The sequence below is a fragment of the Tachysurus fulvidraco genome, chromosome 18, assembly GCF_022655615.1.
Source record: "Tachysurus fulvidraco isolate hzauxx_2018 chromosome 18, HZAU_PFXX_2.0, whole genome shotgun sequence".
Taxonomy (NCBI): domain Eukaryota; kingdom Metazoa; phylum Chordata; class Actinopteri; order Siluriformes; family Bagridae; genus Tachysurus; species Tachysurus fulvidraco.
This window is the reverse complement of record NC_062535.1, coordinates 6,165,669-6,188,144: the sequence shown is the minus strand read 5'-3', so window position 1 is coordinate 6,188,144 and position 22,476 is coordinate 6,165,669. Positions and strand designations below refer to the sequence as shown.

At 39.5% G+C, this 22,476-nt stretch overlaps 1 protein-coding gene across 8 annotated transcripts in view; it reads right to left on the bottom strand.

Annotated features, from left to right (window-relative positions):
• The window catches only part of runx1 (RUNX family transcription factor 1), a 38,400-nt gene extending 16,865 nt beyond the window's left edge, over window positions 1-21,535 (bottom strand). For 2 of the 8 annotated variants that reach the window (XM_027156371.2, XM_047803335.1), the window contains exons 1-4: window positions 21,168-21,309; window positions 20,887-21,027; window positions 1,397-1,641; window positions 22-178 (exon numbers count right to left, since the gene is read on the bottom strand). In XM_027156371.2, the coding sequence (XP_027012172.1) occupies window positions 22-178; window positions 1,397-1,641; window positions 20,887-21,027; window positions 21,168-21,246 (622 nt within the window). In that variant the 5' untranslated portion in view covers window positions 21,247-21,309. Of the gene's footprint in view, window positions 1-21; window positions 179-1,396; window positions 1,642-2,097; window positions 2,409-2,763; window positions 3,470-3,592; window positions 3,648-17,616; window positions 17,850-20,886; window positions 21,028-21,167 lie in introns of those variants that run through there. The other 6 variants (XM_027156373.2, XM_027156377.2, XM_027156374.2 and 3 more) reach the window with 6 other exon arrangements.
• Window positions 21,536-22,476: the final 941 nt, after the last annotated feature.

The window sequence follows — 22,476 nt, the reverse complement described above, 5'->3', positions numbered from 1 at the left end:
AGCTGCCCGTTAAGTGCTTACCTCTTCCGCTGCGACCCACAAAGCGCAGGTCATTGAAACGGGCCACCTGGTTCTTAATGGCTGCTGTGGCATTGCGGAGTTCGGCTGAGTAATTCTCATCATTTCCTGCCATCACTGTCACCAGCGTTCCATCAGGGATGTCGCCAAGGGCAACCACCTATAGTGAGGTATGTCCAATAATACATAATTCCTCAATACAAATATTATAATAATAAAAATAAATAAATAAATAAATAAATAAAATAAATAAAAGCATAATACAATTATTATGATTATTATTACTGCATCCTGCAATAGAGTTTAGTACTACTACTACTACTACTACTACTAATGATAATAATAATAATAATAATAATAATAAAACAATAAACAAACAAATACAAGTATAATAAACTTATTATTATTATTATTATTATTATTATTATTAGTAGTATCATTATTATTATTATTATTATTATTATTATTATTATTATTATTATTATTATTATTATTATTATTATGTGTTTGTTGAGATACCCTGCATTACACTGCACATTAAGTTGCTCCATCCTCGGCCTGATGCTATTGAGTTACAGCTCTTCAGGTCTATAAATATCTTTATGCAGGATTTCACATGTGAATATTCTGATGTCTTTGTGACCCGTCGCTGTTATTCAGTTTCGAGCTCTTACACAATAATATTCCTTTGTTCAGTAACTTTCTCTATATTGAACTAATATTTCTCTAACTGGTGATTATTTCTGTCCAGATCGAGTTCTTTAAAGCCTGTGTGTGTTAAAGGGCTTTTTCAGTGCTGTTTGTCACCGAACACACAGATTTTCTGGGATTTCGCGGACATTTGATGCAGAACGACGAAAGAATTTGAAATCCGCCTCGAACACCGTCGTCCTCCAGCTAAATAAACAGTAATGTCGGTAAAGCAAGTCATTACTGAGGGGGGATTTCCTCCTAAATTGTTCGGATAACTTCAAGATTTGTCAAAAAAAATTATACCATTCAATAAAATATCCAATAATTAAAATGATGTAATAAATGTTTAACATTTGGATTTCATATAAATGTCATGTATGGTTTGTTTTGAAGAATGTAAACTGTATCCTAGGATTCATTGGTTAACAAAGGTCATTTATTTATTTTAACTCTTATATATATTATTTACAGCAGCATTTTTCTGTTAATTAATTATAGACACTTAGATATTTGAACTCTTATTAATCGGATAACTAACTAATAACAAATTAGAAAACAATTGCTAATGACTAATTCTGTTTGATTCTGATCCATGCGAGTGCGCGCGCAGGACATTTTGGGTTCAGTTCAGTCTCCTGACGCGCATGAAGCAGGCTGTGCACAGTGAGTTGTGTTGCTCGGTTACCTTGAAGGCGATGGGCAGAGTCTTGTTGCAGCGCCAGTGTGTGGGCAGCACAGAGCACAGGAAGTTGGGACTGTCGGTGCGCACGAGCTCTCCCGGGTGCTCGGAAAGAACCTCCATGCTGCGGTCACACATGCGCAGTTTCCCGCCGCCGCCCTCGTGCGCTCCCATCGCGGGGAGAGTGTCGGTCATCTTCCCGGTGCCCAGGCTGGAGGAGGGCGGCGTGAAGCGGCGGTGGGGGGCCTGGTCTGTAACACATGCACATGAGCACTCCTTATAATCTCATACTGTCAGACTGCAAATCGTACTAGAAACAAACACAAACAAATGCTTTTGGGAATATTTTCATGATACTTTGGATCATCACGTTAATATATAAAATGCTTCTTCTTGCACAAGCTTTAGAAATATAAATGGTTCCGAAAACAACCCTCATTTTTAATATGAACACCGGTTTCTATAAAAAAAAAAAAAGTCAGTTGTGGAAGGTTTCAGACGACTTCAGGCTAAATGGCAAAAAGGAAAAAAATTATATTTTGTGTGTTAAACCTGATCATTAAAATACAAATGTTAAAACAACACAGTCTGATCATCTGACGCTTAAATTCAAAAGGGATAAATCCACTTTTTCATTTGTGTCCAGCTGGATATGAACTCTAGAGGTGGTAACTTAACATCATTTAGCTTTGTAAAAAATGTTTTACAATTTCAAAAGACAAAAACGTGGAGCTTTTGTGTGGGGTTGTGACCCCGGTGACATCCTGCAGCAGGGCGCGTGCCAGAATCGTCTCCAAGGCGCATGAAAGCATTGAAACCGCGGCGCTGCTCCTGACAGTCAGAACGGCCTCCTGTCACTCAGCCAACCACAATCGATGCCACATGAGTGTGGTTAAGAGGTTTTAGCTGCTCCGCTCAGCTTACTACTGCTGTGTCCTCTCCAAATACACCAGACACGCGGCCAGTATAAACGCTTCTACAGTGCGCCGCACAACAGGAGCAGCATACAGTGTGTGTGTGTGTGTGTGTGTGTGTGTGTGTGTGTGTGTGTGTGTGTGTGTGTGTGTGTGTGTGTGTGTGTGTGTGGAGAGAGAGAGAGAGAGAGAGAGAGAGAGAGAGAGAGAGAGAGAGAGAGAGAGAGAGAGAGAGAGAGCTGCGTCTGCACTTCTGCACACTTTTGGAAACTTTCATGGCGCACACCAACTCTATACAGAAGCGTGTTTACAGTTTAGCGAATGAGTATTTTAAGTTAAATGAGGAAACGGTCACCGCACAAGACAACAGTCGATTTACGTCAACCAGAGGAAACTCAATATGCTCCATCACATGGAAACTCAGTGTGTGTCACAAAACACAAATGAAACGTGTCATACCGTATTTGGCGTCCCAAAGGAAAACCATTGGTATCCTTATATGAGGCTTTTCCCTTTGAGCTCCGTGTAAAGCCGAGTCTATAAAAGTGTTTTCAGCAGAAGGGGACTAGGCTTGTTGTTAGTCTGGACAGCGCGCGCTTGTCTGTCCGCGTCCGTGCGTCCTGCGGCGATGAGGAGAGTTTCAGTGCACTTCTTTTTAAAGAGTCCACATTAAAATCTAAGACTTGCACTCACACGACTGTCAGTAAACACAAGTCACCGCAAACACACTTGTCCTTCACAAACTTTTAAGCTGCACACTTCGGGCTCCCGACACTCCGACACACGTCCCGCGTCTGGTCATGTGTAGAAACGGTACTTTTAGTTCGTCTGGACGATCGGTCGTATTATTTTTAGCAGCATAAGGAGCCGCGAATCTTTTTGATGTCGAGACGTGTAGCTCCTGTAAGGTCGCAAACACACCGCTGATGTGATATGAATGGATCTCCAAGCGACGGGCTGCTTTTACTGCCGTTGGGTTGTGCAGGAATGCAGCCCGGCACAGCTGATTTGCATACGGGAGCCTGCGAGAAAACACCATTGGCTAGGGGCAATTGCTTCTAGTAGGCTCGTCCAATCAGGAAAACGTCCGAAGAGCGCGAGAAAGTCCGACTTATGACAGCCAGAAGCGTCAATGGAATTCCTTGTGCCGGCGCGCGCCCTGATCACAACATTGTTAAGTTTATTTATTTTAGTTAGCAAGCAGAGTAACAACAACGCTTTTCATCACCTTTAGGAATAATTGTGATTAACATCTGTCAAAAAGCCAGTTGTCCAGTGATTTACGTACCCGAGCATTTTAAGTTGAGGAGTAAACCCAGTAATTCCATTCCAGTGCATTTCCTTCGGATGTCGTTATAGCAGTTTTAAGACTTAACATTTCTACTTAACATTTCTGCGACTCTAACAGGAGCCATGAATAATCTGTTAACACGCTGCCAAAAGGGGGCAGCAAGCGACCTCCATGGTTGCGCGCAGAAGACGCCTGTTCCACAGATTCTCTTCATGTATGTAAACCTTCCCCGACATCCTGGTCGTGTCTGTTACCAGATGGAATCTGTGTATTTTATCATGTTGATGTCGGTTACTAGTTATAGTCTTAAAAGTCTTGTAGAGCCAACATGCTTCCCAAAGTAAAAGTTTGGACGTTGAGGAAAGAATTTTTTATTCATTATTTCTACACTCCTGAATTTGCCTTTGTTTTATTTTACTGACAGTTCTCTTAAAACTTGCAGACTGCAGACATGCATAAATCCCAAGAAAACTCTTTGTGTTTTTATAAAATTCCATATAAAATTCCAGGCCTAATGCTCTCTCTGATTAGTTTTTTCCATTCTTTTTAATAACTTTTTAATTATTCCCATTTTAGTTTGCCATTGGTTTGGGTAGGTACGCCATGCTACAAATACAGCCTTTAAAGGTTTAGATGTTTAGATGTTTTCATTTCCAAATCATCACTTAGAGTTACGGTTAAAGAAGAATAGTGGATTTAGTTGAGATGAGAAAACACTTGGATAAGAGCAGGAGAATGAAACTGAGGCAGATTGTAAATAAAACAGCAATTCAAACATTTAAGGATAGTAAGCTTGATAAACCTGCTTATGAAATGCACAAAAATAAATAATTACATTTTTTAATTACCAAAAAAGGCCAAGTTTATATTTCTGCTTTGAAATTAAAACAGTGCTATGTTATATTTGTGTTATGTTTAAAACCTTTGGAAATGCCATACGTTACTTATACTGCATGTGTTAAAGCTGACACTGGATAAAATGCTACAAATCACTTTGCACACCTGTCCTGGACTACTGGAAACACATTTTATATAAAAATCATGACAGTTTAAAACTACCAAGCATTTTTAGGAATAAAGAATCGTACAGAAAAGCAAACCTAAAAAGCAGAACAGAACGAATAGCTGAAAGACACCACTGTATATCCGTCTTCAGCTCTGGGATGGTGTCATTTGATAACTTTTAAGTCTATAGATCAATAGTGCTTGTCAGCTATAAAATTTATTGATCAGCGTCGAAAGGTTACAAGCTCGCCAGTGTTTCAACGATCCGTTTCAACATCTTAACTACATAAAAAAAAACATTTTGATGCCCTGAAAACACAACAGTTCTTTAGAGATGCATGACAAAAAAAGGAAGAACACCAAAAGCTTTCATTCAATGTAATTGCATTCTATTCAATGAACAGAATTAATTGAGTAGGACATAATTACATTGAACGGGAAAAAGACAAGTAAATTGAGGAAACGACTGCAACAAAGAAAGGCCACAAACACAAAAAGACTGAAAAGCAGGACGGTTCTCCCATTACCAAAGAGCCTGTTGCTGTTTCGACTCTTCCTCCTGAGGTACATGGCGAAAGACAGAGGTCCTGAGGGACTGAAGTAGTTCATATCTACGCCTGTCCGAGTCGGTATGATTATGGAGAGTCTTAGGATTTCTTCCAAAAGTATTCCAGATTGTTGCTTTCACCTCTTTCCTTATATACTCATTCCTTACTCACTGCCCTCCAAGATAGTAGAAAAAACCTGCAGTAAGGACAAGGCTGAAGAAGGCTACAGCAGGATGCAGTCATAACTAATATATTCCCTCACTAACCCTGGCCACAGGAGACAAGGCAGGCTTTTTGCCTTGGGGCACTTCAAACCTGTTAATTTCATTTAGCAACTGAAATGATTTTTCACTACCTTTTTTGTCCTCGTGCCATGACCGTGATGGCTGGGAAATAAGAGCAGCATGAAGTTTGCATGAGGCAAAGAAGAAGACAAAATTTAATATTCGTTTAAACTGTTTTTAAGAGAGTGGCATTTTGTTGTACAGCTATAGCTATACTCACACTGTATAGGATATAGTTTAAGTATATAACTGCTGATACGGTACATTGGCTCTGTACATGTAGCTTGCACAATGACAATAAAGTTGTATCTAATCTAATCTAATCTAATCTAATCTAATAATTCTTGTAGGTATAGAGACAGTTCACTGGCTGACAAGTGGATGTGTGTGGAGTCCACTTGAGGACTGATCCCTGGCCATATGAATAAAACTTCCTTTGGAGTCAGTGGTCACATAGGAATTATCACAGAGATTTGCTAAACAACATCTACACCATAATGGAAGCATCGGAATCTCACGGACTCCACAACAACAGTTTTGGAAAGAAACCAATCTTTCTGCAGTGTACAGCAGGGAGAATGCTGGTTGACCACATAGCAGCACAGTGGCATTGAAAAATCGCCAGTGTTACTGTTAAAACACTTAGTGTGCCACACAATATGACTTGCCCATGCACAGATTTAGTCCCAGATAAAGATGTCCTCTTTTAAACTGGCTAGAGGCAGTCCGTCCCTTCCAGGCCCCCAGAGACAGGAGACCCTGAGGCCACGAGTGCTGGGTGCACAAGATCAATAATGCCCCTTTAGCTTCCTGGGGCTTAGGCAATCAATGCTGCCCCAACCAGTAGGCATTCAAATTTTATACCTTTTGTCAGAGTCAAATATTCAGTATCTCATATTCATTTTCTCATAGAGAAGGGTATCAGTAGTTACAGTAAGTATCAGAATAGCTTCTCAAGCCATGCATTTTTGATGCCAGGAAAGGACCTTTGGTTTTTTTTTTGTGCCACCAATGACCTTTTGTTTACCCATATTATACCCAGTGGCCCTCCTTCCTTTCATCTTCATCATCTATTTTCCTCTTTTTCCTCCTCTTTCTCTTCACTCTGTGGGCCTTTAGTTAAGAGAGGGGGAGGAGACATAACTCAGCTTCGGTCCTCTTCAATAATTAATGTAGCTGTATTGTGTGGATGCCGTTAACTGCTACTTAAAAGTAATTAATTGATTTTCTGACATATCAGTTAGCAGCTTAGTGAAGTGACAGAGCAAAGTACTCTGCCCTGTTCTCTCAGGCTGGCTAACAGATACACACAGCATGACACTGGGTCACTATCACTACATAGAGAGTGTATCATTGCTTGAGTATTTGTGCGAGTGTGTGAATGTGTATGTTACCGCTCTACTGCCACCTCACATACTGTACACACGCTCTATCCAGCTTTATACTCACATTAATACAGTTCTAATGGTCTGATCTACTGTGGCCAGGATTTTTAGTTCACTCAGCGTACACCAAATCAATTCAATTCAATTTCATTTATTTGTATATTGACATTGTCTCAAAGCAGCTTCACAGAAGCATTGAAACAGAATCAAAAATGTCAAGTTTAAAATTAATTAATATTTATCCCTAACATCTATCCCAATGAGCAAACCTGGGGTGACATGTGGCAAGGAAAAACAGCCTGAAATGATATGAGGAAGAATACTGAGAGGAACCAGACTCATCCTCATTTGGTACACCATTGTTAGTGTCTGCTGCAGATATCCACCTGACAATATTATAAAGATAAAAGACTCAAACTATCATTATTTTGTAGTAATAATAATAATAATAATAATAATAATAATAATAATAATAATAATAATCTCAACAATTAAACATATTTATTTGTATTTATTGTATTTATTGTATTAATAAAGAAACACACCACTGTGGGTTAATCATCTCCTCAGCTGACTTCAGCTTAGCTTTAAGATAAAAACACTATCAGTCACAGTGTGAGCGATGAAAGGGCTAGCGAGGCTTCTGGCCTGTCCCTTAACACAACAGTGTAATGGTCCCATTGTGAATTTCAACTTGTTCACATCACAGCTTAACAACTACAGAACCAAACAGCAGCTGCTGCACTTTAGATTAAGTTTTATAGTTTTTTACACACACACACACACACACACACACACACACACACACACACACACACACACACACACACACACACACACACACACACACACACACACACACACACACACACACACACACACACACACGATTAAGCTGGCCAAATTAATACAAAAAAAAATACAAACCTGAATACAAAATGATCTAAACAATAATACGATTCTTCATATTTCTAGCCACAGCAGCCAACTGAACTACAAAGAAACAGCAGCTACCAAATTATACCTCTGTAATCACTGGATCTCTGTGTTCAGCAAAGATGTAGGTCGGACCATGAAAAAAAATTCATGTACTTCTGGATTGACAAAAAATAGAATACATATTTTGTAATGTGGTATTTTCTAGACTGTCATTTTTTGGTATTTTACAGTGTTCTTTGGTTTGTTCCTCTGGGAAACCCTTAATGTTGCCTGATGTAATTACAGCCCTACAACAGAGGGTTTCCTTAAAAGAGAGATGGCCAAGAACGTGAATAACTCTAACGATAAAAGATTGGGCAGAAATCTTGCACTAAAACATTTAGTTTAGCCATGGTTAACTTTAAGTCTTCATTTAGGACTGTCATGAACCTGTGATATGGCCGACTTATTGTGGAGCTCTAAGCCAGCGCCATGCGTGGGAGGAACCAGACCCACTGGAGATGTGCCTCGGGCACCATTTAGTGAAATGTTGAATTGATGAGCAGATGAGCAGAGTCAGTGAAGCAGAAGTACACACACACACACACACACACACACACACACACACACACACACACACACACACACACACACACACACATACACATACACATACACACACACACACACACACACACACACACACACACACACACACACACACACACACACACACACACACACACACACACACACACACACACACACACACACAGAGTTAAAAGTATTTGTAATAGGTGAAAGCATACAGAGGCATACAGAACATTCTTTAAATGTATAAATTAAAGATAATTTATGTTTCTTTATGGCTTAAATGGCTGACTTTGATGGCTCTTAAATGATTTTATGCATCATAAAGCAATACAGACAAAGCACAAGTAATTTCATTTCCTCTGTACAATTGCCATAAGTAAAGGGCTTCCAGGAAAATTTGGAATGCAAAGCTTTCTCGTAAAATAATTTTTAAGTACAATGCCCCTGGTTGCTTGAACACCTTATGTAAATATCAATATGTTTTTTCTACAGTAAAATACTTTGTGTGTTAAAATCCGATATCATTTGAACTGAATTCTAGTGCAGCTTATATTTAGTCTTGATGTGGTCTATATCTGTAATCGCTTATACTCTCTTTATTAGTACATTTATACGTTAGATTTGGATTATTTTAGGCAACAGACAGAAAAAATTAGTTAAATTCTGTATTTTTATCAAAATGTTTATCAAAATCAGTCAAACAGTGAAATGAGTGATCCGTATGAAATATCTGTGAATTCCCCCGAATACTCTGTTAAACACTCTGTACGTGGTGGAATCTGAACACATCAGTGACATAAACAATAATTACTTTTTTTAATCTTCTGTTGGAAAAGAGATTCTGAATTTTAGTAATGGGAGAGAGTGAATTCTGAAAATTCAGAATTCAAGCTCATGCCACTGACAAATCACATAAAATTACTAGGTGACTCTGGACGAGGCTTTGTTTTGAGCCTTGGCTCGTCTGTGCTGGTGATTAAATATAGATCACTTGTGGGTAGATATGAGCAGATGCCTTTTTATGCACTAACTAAAAACACAGAATTTTATAGGGGTCTGTATTCAATTCCTGTCTTAGATAACATTATTGATTGATTGATTGATTGATTGACCGATTGATTGTTCGAACTCTATTGTTCCACTTGTGTTGCTCTTATTTTTCCAGTATGTATAGATTTGTGTACCACTACACCCTGGGATGGTGGGGGAAGGACAGGTAAGAGGTAATAATTCACTGCTATATGCAATTAATGTCATACATTTGCTGTTGTATATAGAAATTATACAATCATTAACAAAAAAAGTCAGACCACACAGACATGACAAAACACAGACGCTTCTGTCAGCAGGATTTCAGAGGTTCATTTAAAAAGGTTAATTAAACAGAGGCTCATTCGTTTCATCTGTGATGTATTTTCCAGTGTATGGACAAAGGAGCTCAAAAAAAGTGCTGGGCCTAAATAAAAAAGCAAGTGAGGAATCAAACTTATCTCACATGTACATGTTTGTTCTTCATGAATCTTAGACATTTGCTGGCAAGCAAAAGGTTTACTGCTATTTTCGAAGGCTTGAAATCTTGAACACTACACGTGATGTAGCCAGTTGGCTGCTTCGCCATAAAGGAACAAAAATAATACGTTCAGTAAAGATTTAGCCACAAAAATCAGTTTAAGATTCAGAAAGCCTTGAGCCCATACATTTTTTTAACTCACCTACTGTTCAGTATATTCAGACTGAAAATAACCCAGAAAAACATTCCAAAAACTAGGTATGTTCATGCACTAGGCCTCATGCAGGAAAGTGTCATTAGATAAATAAATTAGCAGCCGTCTAACGTAAGGCTCATAAAGTAGGCCTGCTGGAAGAGGAAAATGCATCTCAGACACCATTTACACCTCAACCTCATTAACCACACTGATGAAGTTCTGTGGAGTTCCACTTGGGGACAGTTCCCTTTAGGTTTACTGCAGCCTTAATTCGTTCATTACTATGGTCTGGAAGAGTTTCTGTGGTCACAAAAAGCTCTACCCAGACTCAGTCCTGCACCGTCACAGTATTGACCATTATATTGCCGTTTCCTGTTGCGGTTTCACAGCAGAGGGGCAGTAATGGCAATGGAGAAAAGCATGATGGAAATTTCACTGCAGAGTTCTGGGATGTCCCCATCCATCACCATCAGCACATCTTTCTACCAAAAGTAATAGAATAAAACTTAAAACACTGTGGGTTTGCACTGAGGTTTTCTTTTCCTTCTTCTTACTGGTCACTGAATATAAGACTGATGTACTTATTCACAATATATGGCATATTTACACATCAGGATGAGCATGGATGATGGACATTAAAGCCTAACACCAGATCTAACACATTAAGATCCAGATTGATTGGCACATTAAGGGGTGGAAAAATCCAGTTCAATTAACCTACACTGGTGGATTTGGTGAATCACTGAGTCAAAAAAACAAAACAAATGACGCTAACTATCTCAACCCTAAACTGTCTGCACTGCATAAACTGATAACAGCTTCATGTAATCAAAAACTCTTTAGTCATTTTGCATGTTTCCCTTCAACACTTGGAAACTACCTAAAGAACCACGAACATGCTAAAATTTAACTAATGTAATATTCTGAATCACACATAAGTGTAGGACCAACCATTTGGTTTTAGGTTTTTACAGTAGAGAAAAAAACAGAAGCCTAAAAAAGACTGCTTGGTCTCATGAAAAGCTGCTGTGAGCTCGGGATAAAGGCCACCAATTTATGGAAGGCATTCCAGGGGGGTCACCTATCAGTGTCCAAGCACACAAGTCCCTATATAAATGGTGTGTTATTTCCTAATTCAGAGAATGGCTTTTGAGAACAGTTGATGTCCTGGGGTTTGCTGCTACTGTCTGTAACACATCCCAGGAGGAGCCTGCATTCATCTTCAGCAACCACTTAATCCTGGTCAATGATTTTGTGTATCCAGAGCCAGTGTTGGGAAAACAGGGCATGAAACAACCCAGATGGAGCTCTAGTTCATTAATAAGGCCTAGGGCCAATTTAGAATAGCCAATCCTACCAAGAAATTGGAGTACCGGAAGACGACCACATGAACACAAGGAGAACATGCAAAATTCCACAAAGACAGTAATCTGAGCTCAGGCTTGGACTCAGGACCCTGGAGATATGAGATGGAAAATCTACACCATGCCTGCAATAGGCTGGTAAGAGACATAGATGCACAGAGAAAGATTGCAGGAAGCTACTTTGCTGCCTCACGATGAGCACTTTTATTTCAGAAATAATTTTTCCGCCCAAAATGAAATGTTATATATGATAATTGTGTCAGTTTCTCCAAGATGCTTGAAGCAAACAACTAGCCAATTTCTGGGTTAAAGTTCCTGCTTTTATTTAAAAAAGACAACAGATTATGTTGTTATAATGTCAGGTGTCGTTCCTTGCTATTAGGTGGAGGTGCCACGTCCTTTTCCTAATGTGTTCTCACCTGTTGCTTGTTTCCCTTGATGCTCTGCTCTATATATGTCTGTCTTGTTGTCACGATTATTGTCAGTCATTATTTGATGTACCGTTACGTATAGGCTGAAACTTCAGACGCTTTGCTCTCCATGTTATGTTTCCATGTCAGTTATGATTTGCTTTTGTTATGTCTCATGTAAGTTTTGTTAGTTTGTTAAATAAAATCAGTGCATGCACCAAATCCTGCAAGAGGGTCTGACCTGTTAACTGTGGGAGATGGTCTGTGATCGTTACATGTAATAACTGACGAGGTGGTGTGATGTGACCTGAAACAAACCAGAGCTGTTAACATGCCTTTTCATGTCAACTGCAATTTCTGGCTCTGATGAAAATAACAAAATAAATAAAAAAATAACAAAAAATACAAAAAATTACAAAATAACTCTTTCTTAGTACCAACTGTCACTTCTAATGTGTTTAGTTGTAACTTGTAACCACAGACAGCACCAGTCACTCAACAATCATTTGGGTCTATAAGACAGCAGACAAACCTTTGGATGTGAAGCGATTAGCGCATTTAGTTACAGTCTGAGAGAGCAACAAAGAGACTCCGATCAAGAGACACTATGCAATCAATGGTAACACCTACCTTCCCTGTCCTGATCTCTGTCTATTCATGCTTTATGAAACACAAATCAATATTTCCAGTCTGCCACCGATTGGTCCATGCCTGCGCTCCTAATATACCAGATCTTTCTTAGGCAGCTGTGGCCCAGTGTGAAAGAAACAGAATATCAAATTAGCCACAACAAGTATAGCATTTACACTCAATTAAGTGTCTTATTGACCTAATCAGGCTTAGGCCTCCACCTAAGCTGTAAAAGGTGTGTGTATGTGATGTGGGGTGGGGTGGGGTGGGGTGGGGGGTGTTTCCAGTCATGAGAGAAAAGAATAGAATAACTACAATAGCAAGTTAATGATCCAAAAAAACATAGATCATGAGGGAGAGATGAAAGCAAAAGGAAATGAAGGAACTTTATTAGACATCCTCTCGCAGCACCATGGATGCCATGTGGAGCAGCGAGCGTGCAGATCAAACATAACAGCTGCCCCTCTGATCACTGGCCAGTCCTCCACATGGCTTGAGTTCGCCTGGGGGCGGAGGCAGGAGGAGAAAACGAGCACAAGACAGAGGAGGAGTAATGCAAGATTGACGGCGTCCACACCTAGTCCAATAATTTGATCCCATATCTTTTGAGCAAACCACAAATATTTAACAGGGCTTTTTTTTTTTTTTTTAATTAAACATGTCTACATTAAGCTCTTTTTTTTGTAGATAAGCTGAAATGTAGATTTTTCACATGAAAATCTGCTAATATTGTTATTAATTTTAGCATATAGAAAAAAGATTCCTGGCCTCCAACAAATACCAGGCAGAGAGAGAAAATAAATAACAGAGCTGTAAAAGTTTTGTGGTACTTTCACATAAAGGTCTCTTAAAGAACTTTTCACTCCTTCACCATTCAAATGACCTCTTGCACAATTACCAGACAGAACCAGACTTACTTTGTATAACATGCAAATAGAGATATCAGTTGTGAAATAAGAGTTAAACAGTGTGGAAAACACATGAACCCTTTCTTTACATCTCTCATTTTATTTATCCTTTTTTTGCTACATTTTCCTCTCTCTCTCTCTCTCTCTCTCTCTCTCTCTCTCTCTCTCTCTCTCTCTCTCTCTCTCTCTCTCTCTCTCTGTGTCTCTCTCTCTCTCGCTCTCCCTCTCCCTCTCTCTCTCTCTCTCTCTCTCTCTCTCTCTCTCTCCATGTCTCTCTCTCTCTCTCTCTCTCTCTCTCTCTCTCTCTCTCTCTGTCTTTCTCTCTCTCTGTGTGTGTCTCTCTCTCTTGTTGACTCTCTCTCTGTGTCTCTCTCTCTCTCTCTCTCTCTCCCCCTCTCTCTCTCCCTCTCTCTCTCCTTCTCCCCCCCCTCTCTCTCTCCTTCTCTCTCTCCCTCTCTCTCTCTCATTACACTGATGAATCCCCTAGTAAGCATAAAACATGGCAAAAACAGTTACATTTAAATAAAGGGTTTATATCTAAGTCTGTATAAAAAGTTTATGTTATGAACAGAGCTACAGATTTTAATGTGAGAGGATGAATGAAATGAAACGCTTTCTTTTCACTCGCTGAGTGTTTCTGTTCTGCCCTGTTGTTAATTACACTTTTATTTATTTGTTTGTTTGTTTGTTTGTTTAATATAAATGCAGGTCATCATACAGAACCACAATAAGAATGGTTAGGTTCATGTTTTCAATTCTGATCAATTTTTCAGCTACTCTATGCTACAATATTTTAATGGCCCAATGCATGAAATACTTTGATCTGCCAGTTAAAAAACATCTATTTCATAAAGCTGTCTCAAGATCTTATGATCGTACTCAGTACTCAGTAACTATACGTAGCTGACTGTATCGCTATCGTCTGTGATGTTTTGATGACTAAGCATAGCTGACCCTTCTTTCTCCTTCCACCTCCCGACCTCACACCTGAGGCCATGCCCATGAGCTACACTGTCATGCGCCCAGGTGATGGTGCTGGAAACAGGTGGTGCTAACTGCATCCAGGAAATAAGCAGAGAAGCTGAATCATACTGTCAGAGCTGTTAAGCAGACAAAGGGCTACAGCACTGCCGATAAAGCATTTACACCACACTACACTCAGGCTGTCCACTGCTCTAACAGAAGAAGCATGAGTTACATTAAGGGTATGTGCATGGAGAGAGTCAGAACATGCCTCAAGGCAGGGTGAGTGTGAGAGAATGCTGAGGTTTGGGGCATCTAACTAATCTGAGTGTAGATAAAATGACAGAAAGGGAATGCTGTTGAAATAATAAATGACAATAAATGCTGTATGGAAAAGGCTATATTTAAATACTCACACACACTTGTGTCACACACGCACATGCTAGATGTGCTTTTAATACAGCTTGAAATACCAGACGCTGTAAGATTTAAAATTGAATTTTATGGCATTTTGTTTTGTCCACTTCAGTTGATACCGAGGAGGAAGGAAGCCACAGATGTAAGGATACCGTTAGGAACACTGCTTCTGCTTAACTGACAGGTTCCTTGTGACATCTCTCTCTCTCTCTCTCTCTCTCTCTCTCTCTCTCTCTCTCTCTCTCTCTCTCTCTCTTTCTCACACACACACACACACACACACACACACACACACACACACACACACACACACACACACACACACACACACACACACACACACACACACACACACACAACTGGCAGCTATTAAACAATACAAGGATTTAACAGATGTGTTTTTTTTATTTTTCTTTATGCAGAAGCAGCTCTATCATATGTCTGTCCATATAATGAACATAAGCAGTACATTTAAGCTTAAACATAGTAGTTTAGAACTAACATATACACATTGTGTGCGACCCAGAGACCGTGATTCACCTCGACCCTGACAGGATAAAGTGCTTAGGATCATTTTCAAATAAATAATCTCTTTTCCAGTAGGTGAAGTGGTTGACCTTAGCTTTATGGTCAGGATTAATTATCCAGCTAAACCTAAAGCTCCTAATTTTTAATTTTCTGATGTTAGTTGTGAATAGTATCTTTGTGTCACATGTCACTGTGGCTCTTTATCTGTCTGTGTGTGAGTTTTGTTTAGTTCCTGGCCTGCATGTGTCTCTGTGTTTAACAGTTTGCGGATGAATAAACCCCTGGTGTTGTTCATTTGCATATTGGTTAGGCACTGAGGCTGGTCACGTAGCCACAGTCATTGGTATGTTACCACAGCCTGGCCACAGAGTATGAGACAGTAAGAACTGCAGGCTTCTGAGCAAACAATATCAAACATCTAAAGAAATACATCAACACTTAACATGCATACGTAAGCTCAATAACATGTTGCATCATCCTCAATATTTGCAAAAAGATACGAATCAGCCTGCACGTGTCACTTCTATAAATCCTACTTCTGTTCAATAAGGAGCAGCGATCCTGTGCAATACGCCCAAACTGTACAGCAGTAACCCTTTATTTCCCCGTGAAAGTCCTAAATAGAGGGCTGGTACCTTTTAAAATCAAGAATAAGATAAAGCACAAACTCATAAAAAATCCTGACTGACAGAAATACGGTTATTTTCAACAAAACAACATCTTCCATGTACGCGTACTTTCTGGCTGACAGGAAGGGGGAATGGGTGGGTGAAATGCAGTCCAAGTTCACAAACCCTTATCTGCAGCAGCAAAAGCTTCTCTGTGGTTTTGTGCATTTGTGCTTGCAGTGAGGAGCCCAAATCCTGCTGCACATTTATCACACTATAGAAAGTGTGCATGCCAAACCACCAGCTATACCGTCAATGGAGAAAAGCCAACATTCACATTGCTTATTATTCAGTTGATGTAAACGTATTTAGTAGTTTGCATGATAAACAGTCCACAGACTCTTAAATGTCGGAGCTCTGGATTGGACTGTAAACATCAGACGTTGCATTAGTTATATATCGGCACTTAAGGTGAACATTGAGAGCATCTCGCGTATTTATTTATTTTTCTTTTTAAACCATTGTTTTGCAAATGTATTTAACAAAGCCAATGTAGAAGTGTCACCTCTGACATACATGTACATGAGAAGTCAAAAATGATTTAACCATTATGTTAAAATCCTCTATTTGAGTACATCATCACGCCATCTGCTGCTTCTGGAAATTTATAAAGAGTCTGGAAAATCATTTCACGTCTGTCTCTCTATAGCTTTCTGATGTAAGGAGCTACGGATAGATAAATGAGCTTTTCAGCATATTTGCTATTACACCACAGCGCTGTTAAAGTCCTGAACTGAATTAACGTCGATTTATTTTTTCGATCACAGCACCATTCAGAAAGTTTCACATGGACACGGCTGTTCGAAATCGCCGTTAACATTGATCAAGTAACAGCTCATTTACAGGGATTTACATGGTCTGTAAACTGATTGAAGTATTCATGTAGCATTCTTGGAAGATGTCTAAATATTCACAGCTTTATAAACAACCAGTAAAAAAGCTGCAACACATTTTTCAGCTATTTCACAGAAACTTGACCAGCGACAAAGTTTTGTTTAAAAAAGGAAAATGCTCACAAGGGCACAAGGGGTTCAAAGAGTTACAACATAAGTGATTTTTTTATGCTGTAAAGAACAGATGAAATTAGTTTGTTGGATAAATGCTGTGGTGTAAGAAGAATAAAACACTTAAGCACATGATGTGATTGGGAAATAAACCACTTCGGTGTGGTGTCACATTTCAGTGCTGGTTTTCAGCGTTGTTTTTTTCCCCATACTTGTACCATGCAGCTGCATGATAAAAGCCAAACAATTAAGTAGCTTAAGTGATATGTGTTGAGTCAATTGATTTTCATTATCTAAGTGCGCATTGTTTTAGTATGGGATAAAATATTTCAGGAAGGATTTTCCACTGCAGTGCTCATTTATACCGTAAAAGCTACAGAGATGAGAGTTTTTGTGTTTATCTGGTACCAAACTCACCTCCTTAAGGCCTTTGCAGTTGGATCTTATAATAAATCTGCTGGAGTGAATTCATCCTTTGTACAGATGTAAACTACACTAAGTGATATTTCTACTAGGCTGTGGACTTTGATATTACATGTCCAGGACGTGACACTTTTATATAATTTCATATCTGTCACCTTGCTTTTCTTGTCCACATTAGAACATTCCAAGATGTCCAAGACTTATTTCCCGGCAGCTTTACCTCAGCTCTCTGAGACTTGTGCCCAGCAGTGGCGCCGCACACTAACCTCCTGCTCTGCTGCTGTCCGACGCTGGGACTCGATAGCGGCCTGTCTGCTGGACAACAGACTCGATTTCAGCAGTTCCTACGTTCTGCAGTCACACAGTCTCTGTAAAGGAAGTAGGCCAACGGAGTCGAAAATCCATCCAGTCACAGTGATACAGTGGGTGCCGTCAGGAAAAGAAACTCAATAGATCCCCAGCCACTGACCAGCTCCGTGGCTCCTACTGTCACTGGAGTCTGTTATGATGACATCAGCATTTATTGAAAAATTTCTTTGAAGTGAACGAGATATTAAAGATTCAGATGTCCCAGAAATGCCTCTGCTCAAGATGTAGTGAATGTAACCGAGCATTCGTTGTGCACCACAATGACAGGGGGCTGGATTGCATTTATGTGCATCATTGTTATAATACAAATAATGATTTTATATGTTATGCTTAATGAAATGTTTGTAAGTACGGTGTTAAAATAAAATACTGCTCACACCATTCAGACCCCACACTTGTAATAAAAAATATGGCAACTACAGCCATTATTCATGAACATGGAGCATAATTTACATTAGCCATCTAATTAATCAAGGTCAAATGGAAGAATTATAGGCTCGTGGGAGTCCCTTTTTGAATGTTTAGGGATCTGGCAGGGTCGCCAGTTTCCTTCTAGACCGCCTGTGGATGCTGATAACCAGAATCAGCAACGGACATGCGTTCGGCTACTAGAATGTAGGCCCTGTGGCTCCATCCTCAATCCTCGGACACGGAGTGTGAAGGAGGCCATAAATCCATTATAACGGACGCAGCAGTCTGCAGGAGTACAAAAGCCACCTTACACAGCCATCACCTTTAGTTAGACACCTGCAGATATATGAGTCGGTCACCGGGGCTGGACGTGCCAGAACGGATGTTGAGAGTTTGGGAGAAGGAAGCTGATGAAGACGAGTGACAGAATAAAAGTAAATGGGTTCACTGGGAATTGTTTTTGTAAGTACTGTGCATAAAAACTAACAGTATAGGGGGGGGAAGTGGGTAAAAAAGTTTGTTGTGCTGCACAAAAGCTCTCCAAAATGCTCCATCTAACCCTAACCCTAACCCTAACCCTAACCCTGCACTGAGGTAGTTTATTACAGTATAAATGAATGTCTGGATTTCAGTGATATTAGGAGTACTCAGACAGTAGGTAAGAAGATACAGCAAGAAGTATTTTTCTACTTTAATAACTAACGTATGTATATCGTGAGAGTTAAAAACCTTTCTAGTTAGTGACTTAATTGTGATGCATCTCATGGTGCATCCGCTTCAGGTTCAGGTCTGATATATATATATATATATATATCAACATATATGAAGTGTGTGCATGTGTAATAAGTGTGTGAATCAAAGCCACAGAACGAAAAGGACAGAATTGCATGTGTGTGCAAGCTTGCATGTCAGTGACTACTGCATGAAAAAAGCATAATTAGGAGAGCAGAGAAACCACAAAGTCTCAGACCCACCAATCTTATACTTCTGTGTTTCCAGAGTAAACGCAGGCGTGTACTGTGTACATGTACTGTGTACATCAGCATACAATACACCACAACCGTCAAAAAGACACATGATGCATGCAGATATGTACCATGATGTTTAAGCATCTCTGTCCTGAGGAGGTATAAATAACAAGCACACACGTATTCATGTTTACTTTCCTTATGCAGTTCAGATCTCAACCTTCTTCGGATCTAGATTTTAAATATAAATGGTGGCTGAGGTCACTTTTTAGAAATATGTTACAGAAACATTGTAGTATCGGGCTTCTCAAGTTCTCAGACTGTGACACGATTCCAACTTTTCTAGCAAATTTGAGAGGTCTTCTCATAAAGAAACTGTGGAGTGAGTATGTGAGAAACAAAAAAGTTCCTCCAAAGCTGTTAGTTGTTGAGTGAGACTCGGGCGCGACTGATAAACTTCCTGTGTTAACTGACAGCGCTTGCAAGAAACACGAATGTGCATGCAGCAGAGAGTCAGGAAACAAAAACAGCACACTAGATCTTTTCATGAACAACAAAAAACTTCACACGTTAGGCTTGTTGTCAACTGAAATGTGAAGCTGCATCTGATGATCACCAACGTGTATCAAAATATATTCCCACGAACACAAAACCACAACATCATTGTTCCACCTTTAAACAGATCCATTAGCTAGTTTTGTCATTTAATATTGGAAGAGAATATTTTGAGAAACATAAAGCTGGAAATGTAAAAGATCACACTAACCCGCTCTTCCAGGACATCTAGAGGTTTAAGAACTTTTCATTATTGATTCAAAACTTTCCTGCATTTCTCTTCTTCTCTGTTGCAGTAGGCTGAGAAACTGAGAAGCTTTTGAAACTAAGAACTGTATGAGGCATAAAAAGCTTCACCTACTTCAAGAAATTCAGACGTGGTTAAGAAAATTCTTACAGTTTAAACAAAATAGATAATATCAGTATGAAATGTAGAGGTATATATATATATATATATACTCTTATATTATATATTTTATATATGATAAGGTTTAACGAGTCTGTAATAGGACTGGACAGATATTAAGCCTGCAGTTCATCACATATTCTTTTACGCCAGGTCCGATCTTTAATCTCCCTCTGATATCCACCAGCTGAATAAATAAATAAATAAACAAACAAACAAATAAATAAATAAACAAACAAAAAAACAACAAACGAAACAAACAAACAATTGTTTTGAACAAATAAAATAAAAAATATATGTTAAAAGTCTGCTAGCTTGTTAACTTTCAGGTCACAGTGAAAAAAGTTGTGATTGGTTGTAAAAAATATTGATATTTTTATCCAAAAAGAATAATTTTCTTCACTCGTAACCAGTTCCGCTAAGCCTCAAGGTCTAAAACACACAATATAATCTCACACAAAATTGTTTTGTCGTGAAATAACATTTGACCTAGAAAGCGTCTGAATCCAAATGTGTGTATTTACAGACCGCTGTGCTGTTGATGGTGTAGTGAGGTTAACCAGTGAAGCACTCACTAACCCACAGACCTGTGGTTTTCAGATCCAGCCAAGAAATTTCATTACACCCCTTACACAGCGAATCAACCATCGTGAAATGTCTTTTTACGTGTACTTCTCCATCTTCTATACGCGTGCATGTATAACTTTGCATAGAAAAAGACCCTCAGTTCTTCAGAACTTTAATACGAAATAAAATAAAATAAAATCTTCTAAAACAGCAGATGTAGTCTAAGAGCTAATGACATAAGAGTAAACTTATTGACTCACCCCTGGTAAAGCATGACTGGTAGGATGAAAAGCTCTCAAAGATGCTGTTTGAAGCCATGGTGAGGGGCTGCTTCTGGAAAACACCATCCACTACTTCTAACTTGATCTGGCTCTTAATTTTGACCGGCTCTGTTCTTTGCCCTGAAAAGTTTAATGATACAGCCATGATGATGTTTTGAATACAGCCATGAAGTGCAATGTGAAAGCAGAAAAAGTCTAAATTGGACATTCTCCATTCTACACACTGCCCCAAATCTGAACAAAATCCCCAGCATACACACCCACACCCTCAGCCACATGATTATCCAATGCTTCTCCAGTCGTGGTGTCAGGGCAGTTGTGTCCTTGGGTGTTGTGCATGGTTGAGAGACAGTGCAGATAGTGATCGGCGGTCAGACTGCGGTCGACTGATGCTTACCCTTGTGCAAAACAGAAGGAGCAGAAATGTGTCGCTGTGGTTTCTTTTTTTTTCTTGCAGTAATCCGGGTGATTCACACCAACTTCTGCACATACACTCAGCAGCCTCCTTGTTTCAGTTTCCTCTGGTTCTCTCTCTTTAGCTATATTCAACTTTTCTTTTTGGCTCAGAGAAACGTGACTGGTCACAGTTTTGGTTTGTGGTATTAGTGGCCCACGGAAAGCTTTACCCAACCCAGGCAACAAGTTTAACTCTTCCTTTCTATAAAAAAAACCCAACCTAACCCTTTCTGCTCCAGCCCCATTGGATTACTATGGTCACATGTTCTGCCGTGGAGCCAATTTCATTCAGACTCTTTTTTAAAGCTGCTTTTCTTTTGTATAATCAGGTGGCAAAATAATCTATTAGCTTTCTTGCTGTTCGCATTCACACGTTGAAAATTGATCTATTTTTGTGTAATATGTAACAATGAAAAAAAAAAGGCTAGCAGAGGTGTAAAAACAATGGCAATGTTTTAAAGTTGCAAAGTAGGTGTGCGAATGTCAGCAAGTCAGTGTGCAACCAGTCTACCCATGCAAATCCCTCTCCAGGACAGCACACAATTAGCTCTCTGTCTGTACCCTCATTTGGCAGCTTTAGCTTGTCAAAATTTACATGCCATTTTTATCGTAACCCTTTCATCAACTTATTTTGCAAGCAAAGTTTGTGCTTTCCTATTTTCTCACTTACAGTATAATAAAGTCACATGATGAGGTCTGTGCAAAATGTTCTATCTGTTGCTGATGATATGTTCATTTCACTAAAATGCGTGGGTGCTTAGGATGAATTACAAGCAGCTAATATGTGTGTCCGTAAGCTCACACGGGAGCTCTGTGTGTCAAAGGACTAAGTCATTATGAACGTTTAATTTTGTTCATAGAACACCATGTTCTACATGGCCTCTGGCAAACCCTCAACCCCCATTATATCACACTCAGACACCTGCGTCCACTTCCAGTCTCTACGCCCACACTTGTAACGTACCCTCGCACACCTCCACCTCCACCACGCCCCCAGCACATGCCAAACACACCCACACCTGTGCTCACTTTTCCACACAACAATTTGGGCATCGGGTCAAGTATGGTGGGGCGGAGTGTGGCAGTTCGCAATAGCGTGTGCGGCCAGCTGCT